The sequence below is a fragment of the Prinia subflava genome, chromosome 14 (genome assembly GCF_021018805.1).
Source record: "Prinia subflava isolate CZ2003 ecotype Zambia chromosome 14, Cam_Psub_1.2, whole genome shotgun sequence".
Taxonomy (NCBI): domain Eukaryota; kingdom Metazoa; phylum Chordata; class Aves; order Passeriformes; family Cisticolidae; genus Prinia; species Prinia subflava.
Genome location: NC_086260.1, coordinates 17344687 through 17354544, shown reverse-complemented (window position 1 = coordinate 17354544; position 9858 = coordinate 17344687). Strand labels below are relative to the sequence as shown.

Below are 9858 nucleotides of genomic sequence, written 5' to 3'. Positions count from 1 at the left end.
TTTGAAAAAAACAAATTTTCAAATGAAATCTCTATTTATCTTAATCAGTTAATGAGTAACTTGTACTTGGGGATATCATCATGTAGACTTTGAAGAGACACAGAATTTAATATTTACCCATTAAACATAGGTAAAACTTGGACATGGTTAATGCTTCTTTTTCCAACAGATCTTTGCCCTTAAATATTAGTATTTGAATGTTTCATAAAACATAAAATTAAGAAATCTCTCTCTATATTTTTAAAAAATCAGATTTCACTGAGTCATGTGAAATCCCTTGAGCAGATGACTTGGTCTGTGCAACAAGCTGCAGGAATCTCTACCGTATTCCACAGTAATAATTTGAAAGGGCACATCCTTAACATTTTCACAAGCACTTCAGAGATTTGGAGATTGCCAAGACAGGCAACATTCACATGAGATATCACAGCTGATGGCTTTCTCAGCCTTTGTGCCTCCCTGCCCAGCTGGCCATGATCCTTGGTGGGTGATGCCATTCATTGTCATAAATTAACACAATGATCCTGTGGAATTATAATCATCTGTGTTTTCTTCATGCCCGTTTTACAAAGTATCCATGAGGACAGCAAGCTTCTAGTGGCCTCGGAGTTCTGAGGAGACACTAAAGCAGAGCTCAATAATTTATTACTTACGAGACATCTACAAGTTCACTGCGAAGAATGTGCTAAGCACAGCCTGGTTTACACAAGGCTTGTTAAACACAAGGCTCAATAATTTACCAGACACCTACAAGTTCATTGCAAAGAATGTGCTAAGCAGAGGCTGGTTTGCACAAGGCTGGTTAAACACAAAGCTTGTGCTTTAAGTAACTCTTTTAAAAAATGAACTTTATTCCTCTCAGGCAGACTGTTTATACTATTTGCAAATACCATATCCTTAATAGCAGGACATTTTTTAAAAGACAAAAAATTAAACTGCTGTACATTTGATTAACTTGCACAGCTCGTGTAATGCTTTAATCCCTTAAAATACACAGGATTAGACACTTAGTGACCTAAGAGCTGCAAGAGCCAAAGCTTTAATTAAGTGGATCTGTCATCAGTTTTCTAATGCCCACGTGAAAAATCACATGGATGTTAAAGAGCTGCTTTCGCTGCACAGATTCAGGCTGCAGAATCAGCTCTGCCCCTCATATTTTTTAGATGAGGTCCACATTAAAAGCCAGAAAGACCAAAAAATATGTCCAGTCCTTATTGTAACACTTGGAAACAGCACAAGTAATTGAACTTGACAACATCCTGGAAATAGAGCTGTTTGCCAAATCCCACTTTTCTGGCAGATACCTTACTTGGCTTCCCTGTCAAATCTGTGTGGGACACAGAGGTTTCTGTGCTTTGTTAAATCAGCACCAACATATTCAAAGCAGGGTCTGAAATACCCCCTGCAACTGCGGGTCAGGCCCTTGTAGTATTATAAAGAAAGTGACAACACCATTTTGCCTCACTTGTCCCTCTCCACCCTTTCTATAACTTTTGAACAACCTCCTTTTCAAATTCTCAGCACAGGTTAATTAAGGAGCATTTGTTAAACCAAATACTATCAGGGCAGGAATTTTTTTCCACCACGATTTTTTTCATGCTCTGGAAGGATCTTTCTTGGGAAACAGCTCTGCTGATGTATCTGTAAGGAACCTGTGCTCCATGGAGAAATTGTGCCCACTAAAGCAAGGAGGTAGGGTCTGGGCTGCAAATAATAATCTTTTAAAGTGAAAAAAACCAGGGCAAGGCAATGCACTAGCAATATCTTTAAGGAAGCCTTCCCCTTAAAGCCAAAGGATTTGCTGCTGCCTTATGTGAGCTCCTCTCCACAGCCTCTCTGGGATCTGTGTGGGCATTGTCACATTTTACCTGTCAAGTGTTTGGGACACAAAAGCCAAATATCATACATCTCATGGTGCACAGAGAACTTTAGCATCACTTTTACCTCTTAATCAGGTCTAGCCTTGTTGCTATGGAGCCGGAGACAGGGACACGACGTGAACGCGCTGAGATCATGCAGTAACAGTCTCATTTATTGACTGGCAGCGCCTTTTATAGAGTTTCCAAGTTTCCCAGGTTTAAAGACATGATTGGTCAAGGGTCTCAGCTCTGCCCAGCTCACTGGGCAATGATCTAGCTGTATCTGTGTTTCGCAGAGGCTGGCTGAGCTCCTGTGACTGGATTTGAATCAGACTGATCCTTGTCATTTCCAGTGACTTTTTTACTTTACTTAGGCTGGTCGAACTGGTGTCTGTTAAGCCAAATTATCTGTCATATAGCCTGTGTAAAATAAAAGTAATTTCTTCAACAAAGGTGGCATCTGCCTTACCATCCCCAGACTTGCTGCAGAGACTCAGGGTGTGTGGGAAGCATGGCAGGTGCCCACTGAGGTTCCTCTGTGTTTCAGCACAAATATCGAGCTGAGGGGACGCATTCTGGAATTTGGGAGAAAACAGGTTTGATGTTTAATGCCACAAATCAAGAAGTAATCAGCACTGAAAAAACCCAGCTCCTCCTCAGAGTGTGCTGGTGTTGTACAGAGATGCTGGTTGGGTTCTCATCTCCATGGTATGGCAGGACATGGCGGCTGGGTCTGGCATCCACTTCTCACTTCATCCAGTGGGACGGGAGGAAAAAGCCACTGCAGTATGAGCTGAAATCCTTCCCTTGGTGCTGGGGCGCTCTGAGAGCCAGGCCCTGCCCTCACAGCTGAGCTACATGGGAGGAAATCATGGCACTGCTGCCCTGAAGGGTGTGAGGGGAGAGATATGAGGGGGAACTGTGAGGGGAGAGCCGTGAAAGAGGGAGCCATGAGGGAGAGAAAGTGAGAGGAACTGTGAGGGGAGAGCTGTGAAAGGGGAGCCATGAGGGAGAGAAAGTGAGAGGAACTGTGAGGGGAGAGCCGTGAAAGAAGGAGCCATGAGGGGGAACTGTGAGGGGAGAGCCGTGAAAGGGGGAGCCATGAGGGGGAACTGTGAGGGGAGAGCCATGAGTAGGAAGCTGTGAGGGGAGAACCACCGCTCTATGCCATGCCACCACCTTTAGGGCCCTTGCCAAGGTGCCACTGTAGGCAACACAAATCTGAAACCTCCAGGTTTCTGTGCTGCCCCTTTGATGAGCTCCTCCTCCTGGTGAGGGCATGATGTGAAGAAATTGCACTGACACTGAGGCTGTGTCATCAGGGTGTTTCTTTGCATTTGACAGACAAAATCATCACCTGTAGTGCCAAAGTGCCCACGGAATTAATCTGAGCCCAAACTGAAATGAGTCACCGCAGTGTGCCATGCTGAGTCCAACAACCTTTTTTTATTAAACAATTATAGCAAACATTGTCCAATACATGGAAAGACAGCATGTAATAAAAATGAACATGGAAGTTTTACTCTGACATGAGTATATTTCCTTCTTAGGGATTTATAGTGGAAATTAGCTACTTGAGTCTACAGTGACTTCAGTGTAAGGAACAGACATTTTGAAAAATGTTACAACAATCATTTGGGTGAGACATGTCCAGCTCCACCATCAGCCAAAGACGCTCTTGGCTGGCTCATCCTTAGGTTTCTCAAAGACGGTTTCACCCCCTGTCCGAGCCCGGCTGAATACTGAAGGTGCTGCGGAGCCCATTTGTTCTTGGGAAAGAAAACCAGGAGAGACAATCAGTGAAATACCACCCAAATTTGAGGAGTAAAACTACTGCTGCTGAAATACATATATACACATTTGATAAATACTTCACTTGTCCATCAGGAGAACAGCAGGCTGCTATTCCAGAAGTGACCCTTTCACTTGAAAAGGGCACTTAAGTCAATATTTTATTCTGCTTAATTGCTTCCAGTCAGGGAGACTTACCACACTGCCTCATCACTTGGTAGGTTTTGGATTTAATTTCCTGGTTTTTGACAAGGTTTCCTCTGGCTCCTTTGAGGTCTTCTTCCTTCACTGGAGGACGCTTCTTTTTCACAGGGGCTGGCTAGGAAACAGACCCACACATCAGTATTTTGTGTTCAAACACAGGGAACAAAGCTGCCTCCACCCAAAGGCTACAACATACAGAGTTGCTTACACAACATTTCACCTATTTCAGTTCTGATGTTACATACTCAGCTACTTCAGATCTTCCCATAATCACAATTTCACTGCCCTCCCCGAAATCTGCTACCTTTCTTACTGTTCTGAAATAGTCTTTTTATTGTACAGCCTTTAAAATAGTAATGGACTGCTTAATTTAAAAAAAATATTCTTAGATTTTCTCTGTCCAGCCCTGCCTGCTCATTCTGCAAGTACTGATTGGTAATTCAAGAACCTGTCTAATATTTGAAAAGGAAAAATCCCTTTATTACTAAATTAGGCTTGTGCCTCTGTCTACTTACTACTTTTTTGGGAAACTGGTCAGAGACTCTGGACTCGCCTTAAGTGGAATAAACACTTGACCCATAGTCAATAACCTTAAATTTAAGCAACAAAAGCATCTGAGCACTTAACAGGGCTCTCTACTGAACACATCTGAAGCACTGGAATTGGAACCCAAAGAAGGTGAAGGAAATCTAATACAGAAACAGATGCATCATCAGGTGGTGCACTGCAACAGCCAAGTACTAATCTGTTTACAGTTTATCCCACTACAAGGGAATAGGGAAAACATTGCTTCATATCAGCCTACCCCTATCTTTAAATTAGCACTCCACAGTCAGACACAACTTCACTCTGCAGCAGCCAACACGATAAGCATTCCCCTGTCAGTTTATTATCTCATGGATAGATTTTCCCACCAGGCAGCCCTCGTGGCAAGAGTCAGGGGCACAGGGATATAATTAAGAGGAACAGAAGACCCCCACACTCCAACTCTAATAGATTCACACACTGAAAAATCAACAAGAAACTTCTCCGACCATCACTACATACACAGGGCTTCTGATATTTGGGTTCTGGCAGTGGTGGAACCCACTGAGGCACTTACAGGCGCTGCTCAAAGCAGTTGTGGAGGGAAACAAATCCCTCAAGGCCTACGAATGGCTGGAGCAGTGAGTCCCAGGGAGCTTGCAGAGACAGCACATGCATGGCTGGCTCTTGGGTGGGTGGAGTGGCTCCACTGGAGCCTTCAGCACGTTTTCTGCCTGCTGCAAATTCCTGGGAACGCTCAGAATAGCTCACTGTCAATCCCACTTGCATGTGTTGTGGGAAACAAAACATCTATGAGATCTCTGGGGAAAACACTCATGAGTAGCCAGAGCACATGAGGGGAAAGGGTGACAGACCCTTCAAAATTCAAAACAGACTGTGCATGGTTGTTCTGCTGGTGAACCAAACGTCCCCATATCCAGGGAGTCACCTGTCCTTCTGTAGTGACAGCTGGCACGTGATGGGAACAGTCCCCCATGCCCATGCCCATTGCCGCAGGCAACAATCCATGAAGGGAAAAAGCCTCTTGCTTTATTAAGAGAAATGGGAAATCTGCAAAGGTCCTTCACCCATTATGGGCAACAGACAGGAACTATGAGGCTTCTTCCCACTGGGACAAGGGAATTCTTGGGGGCAGGGTGAGGAAAGGTGGAGCTTGAGATGCCCAAAGATACAGCCAGGCTGAGCAGAACTCCTGAATGTCACCCAGTTATTTTGAAATAAACCTTCTCATGCTTTGATCACAGAGGGTTTTCCAGCAGGACAGTTGCTGTGGATTAGTTGGTCCCAGCTGAAGAGGAAAGCTGGTGCACAGGGAGGTTAGGGTGAGCCTTGGCCAGCAGCTGCCACTGTCACAGCCCCACCACTGCTAACTGCTGCCAGAATTTGTGAGCAAGGTTTGCCGGGAGCCATTCCTAGCTGGCACAGGCATGCAGCCTGTGCTTTATCTACTCCTGTCACAAGTCAAAAGTGCTACTTTACAAGACATACAACTAGGTTTTTAGTCCCATTTTCTTTGGAGTAAAGAAAATCAGCTGAAATGAGTTACTCTCTTAAGAACTGTGCTCTCCCATTCTCTCTGTGCTCCTATTCTCCATCCCACCAATCCTGTAAAACTCTTGCGCTGAGGAGAGCTCTGCCAGGCACATGCAGCTTGTGTTGCATATGTAACATTTACCTGAAACCTCACCATTTCTGAGCTCATTTCAAGAGTACTTTGAAACACTGATTATTGGGGAATGCATTAAAGACAAATGGTTAGTTATAAAATGAATATTAAAGGGTTCATTTTATACAAAATTTCAGTCTCAAATATCTTATCCTAACAGTTTTCATTTTCAGTCACATTCTTTTCTCCTGCATGTTAATTCACTAAGCTTTACACAGTGACATTTCAGCACAGCCACCTCTTTTCAAACCAGAGTTTCAGAATCCCTGTCTGAAAAAGCGCGTTGGAAAGGCAGAGATTCCTCCTTCTGTGAAACATCCCAAAGCAGAGCAGGGGAAAGGATTTTTCCCTTTCTACACAAATAAAAATATTTAAGGTAAACCAGAACATTTTAAAGCTAAATTAATTAACCATGTAGAGAGCAGCTGCTTTCCTTCTTCACCAAACAACCCATCCTAAGAATGTATTTGTTAAAATATTTGAATCACACAAGTCACAGAGCAGAAAAGCTGAATTCACTCGCTAATAAGCGAAGCATCCAACCCAGCAGCAGGTTTGCCAGGCACTGCTCCGAGGGAGGGCAGAGCACAGATGTCCCCGTACCTGTGACATAACTGCGGTGCTCCCTCACTGGAAATCCCTCCCAGGTCGTCCCCGACTGTGAGTAAATCCAGCCTGTGAGCTCTGCGAGCGCCTGTTGTTTTCCCGGACTTATATAGAGCATCCGAGTGAAGTCAGGGGCTGGGTCATGTTCCCGAAGCAGCGCCGGGATGATTCAGGTCGAGGGAAGCTGTTGTTGTCGGGATTTATTTCTGGCCATGATCGCGCTGGGCTGACGGGGGCGGGCAGCTGCGGCAGCGCGGCCGGGGAAGCCTGGACCCTTCAAAAACGCTTCCCGGGGAGTCCGCCGGGGCCTATTTATAGCTTTAAAAGGCAAAATATTGTTATGGACACAAAACTGACTCTGAATCCTCTCGGGGGAGGGTGGGGAAAAAACAGAGTGGGCATTGCTTTCCCAGCATACAAAATGTGCTCTCTAAAGGTGATACAAATCGAATGTCCAAAGCTGTGCCCTGAATCACTTTTGCCTAGGCATCTTTAACAGAAGGGTATTTTGTGTCTTTTGGAGAGTTAAAAAAGTAGGGTATGGTTTTACCCTTACAGCTTTATCACTGATCATGCTCCAGTGCCAGCTCTTACACAACTGAGAGAGTAAAATCACTTTCTACTTCCCAGCACTATTAACAAGTTTAACCATTTCACCCACATCTCTACAGAACAGCCTACTCAGACACAGATAAATGCAGTGTTCCCCACTGCACTTGCCAGCAGCTGTAAAACCTTTCCCAGAACTTTTAATATTTGTTCTTCAAACAATTTTTCAATTAAGTAAAGCCCTGTCACCTCTGAGCATGAATTCTGTTTTTCATTACCTGGGAGAGGTTTGAGTGGGAGATTGTTTCCCCTTTGGTTTTTTACATTAAATCTTGACATCATTAAAAAAAAAAAAAAAAAAATCAGCTTCTGCAACTGCACTCTACAACTGTTCTCTCTACACCAGTTCTACCAGTTCTACAACTGGTGGAAATCTGCCCTGCTCTTTCCTCAGGCTCTGCCATGCTTTTAGGGTACAGAGGAGCACAAAAGGTTATAAAAAATTTTGTTTTTCACCATGAAAAGATGACATCAAACCACAGCTCCAGCACTGTACAAGCAGGACTGTGGGATCTACGGGCTGTGAACAATCCCCCAGGGCTCCCAGTGCCCAACCTGCCTTCAAGCTGAACTCTTCCCAGGCCTGAGAGCCTCTCCTTTATTGGGGGAATTATTTGTAGGCTAAGAAGCAGTTTGGATGCTACGTCCTTAGACATTCCTTAGGTTGATTTTCTATTTTAAACCCATGTCTTAGTAACCAGAGGAAGCGTTTCTGCAGTGCCCTTAGTTGGCCAACAAAACAGAAGAATAAAACACCGACTTTAGAAAAACAGATTTTTTTTTTCTGTTGTACAAACTAACAGCTCTCTACTAAGACGTTTCTCTACAGTCCCACAAGCATCGCTATGCTATCTATTATGACAGGAAAATAACATTCTCTGTGTTTAAAGCAAATATTTAGAATTCAAGACACTGAACTATTATTTTCCCTTCAGCTTTCAAAATTGCTTCAGTTAATTGGTGCATATTCCTCACTCAAATGCAACAGAGTTCATAGCAATTTAATCTATACAAACAAAATCAAACCACTTGAACCTTGCTTGCCATTTGGGACAGGTGAAGTGCTTAGAGGTAGGCAGCACATCCTGAGGTTTCTGGAATATCCCCAAAGCCTAGAGAGTTCTGTTCTCTTCAATTACATTTTGTAAACCAGCATTCATCAAGGGGCACAGTCATTTTCTTGCAAAGATTATGGGTTATTTTTCCTCACAAAGAACCCAGCCTAAATCTACAGTTACTTCTACTTTAGAGTAGAAATCCTGTTCACCTGGTTGAGGTCCTTGTGATCTGTTAAATGGGACATGAATGACAATGGAACAAGATGGCTCCCAACAGTTAAAATTACAAGTTTTAAAATTAAAAATACAAATTTTTCAAGTTTTAAATTTTAAGTTTTAAAGTTTAAAAATTTTAAGTTTTAAAAATACAAGCTATTAAAAACACAAATTTTAATCTTCCACTGCAGAAGGAATTGTGGAAAACTCCTTTGCTGAAGTAATGGTTCCAACTAAAATATGGCAATGACCATAAGAGAATTTAGTGAATGTACACACGGCTGCCACTGTGGTCTCCAAATCCCATGGAAGATCTGACGTCCCCTCCAGGAAAGTGCTAACAACCTCTCAGGGGCCTGACACTTGGTAGAGTGAAGATTATACTCTGAATTCCCTGTAAGGGTGCAATGGGTATGGGGCTGCTTGGATGTGGTATGTGCAAAGTATGAAAATAACAGGGAAATGTTAGAGGAGTTACAGAGGCAGGATTGGGTCCACCCTGTGCAGCTGAAAAAAACCTTCCTCAGGGAACTGCTCTGAGAGGAGCCTGCAAGGATTCTTAAACTTGTAAACAAAATTTGCAGCTTAAGAACAGTGGCTCTTCCTGATCAAATGGTACTTGCCATTAAGGTAAATGAATATACTGAAATTAAAATCAACATAACAGTGTGCACAATTAAAGCTGAAGTTAAACTCAAGTAGCAGAACGTGCTTCCCACAAGAGCACACCATAAACACTGAAACACAGGCACTTTGAAACAGAACAAGTATAAAACAAGTGAACAAATCCGTAATAAGTCAAACTTTATTGTAAACCATTATATCATGTAATTACATCAGATACCCTTAAAAGTTTAAGGTAACACCACTGATTAAACAATATGGTCCAAACAGAGGGCAACAGAACACAGCTGTTGGTTTTGCTCACATTGGTTATACTCTGAATTTACTTACAAACAAACCTCACATTCAGTTTGAGACGGATATCCACACGAGACGAAAACACCTACAAAAGAGTCCCTTTTTTAAAGATACTGCAGTTTTACTTTGTAAAACCATAGTAGTCATTTTCAGTAATTGAACTGGAAACTTCACCTAAAAAAGTTTGCACGCCTATGCTGTAGATGTACTCTGACTTGGTGTGGCTGGATTTATTTGCTTTCACTACTGGTTTCTCCTGTAAGAAGCACGGCAAAGTTGCAAACACGGGTTAGTCAAGCACAGTGGCAGAGATTCCTCGTGATGCTCAGCTCTGAGCAGAGCGGGAGAGCCCAAGCCCCCTCCCCAGGCTCGGCAGGGGTCA

General features: G+C 43.3%; 1 protein-coding gene across 2 annotated transcripts in view; it reads right to left on the bottom strand.

Annotated features, from left to right (window-relative positions):
* Positions 1 to 3285: 3285 nt before the first annotated feature.
* LOC134558301 (musculoskeletal embryonic nuclear protein 1) overlaps positions 3286 to 9858 on the bottom strand; it is a 40103-nt gene continuing 33530 nt past the window's right edge. Inside the window, exons 1-3 of one of the 2 annotated variants that reach the window (XM_063412001.1) lie at positions 6670 to 6883; positions 3849 to 3969; positions 3286 to 3628 (exon numbers count right to left, since the gene is read on the bottom strand). In XM_063412001.1, the coding sequence (XP_063268071.1) occupies positions 3522 to 3628; positions 3849 to 3969; positions 6670 to 6678 (237 nt within the window). In that variant the 5' untranslated portion in view covers positions 6679 to 6883 and the 3' untranslated portion in view covers positions 3286 to 3521. Of the gene's footprint in view, positions 3629 to 3848; positions 3970 to 6669; positions 6884 to 9858 lie in introns of those variants that run through there. The other variant, XM_063412002.1, reaches the window with a different exon arrangement.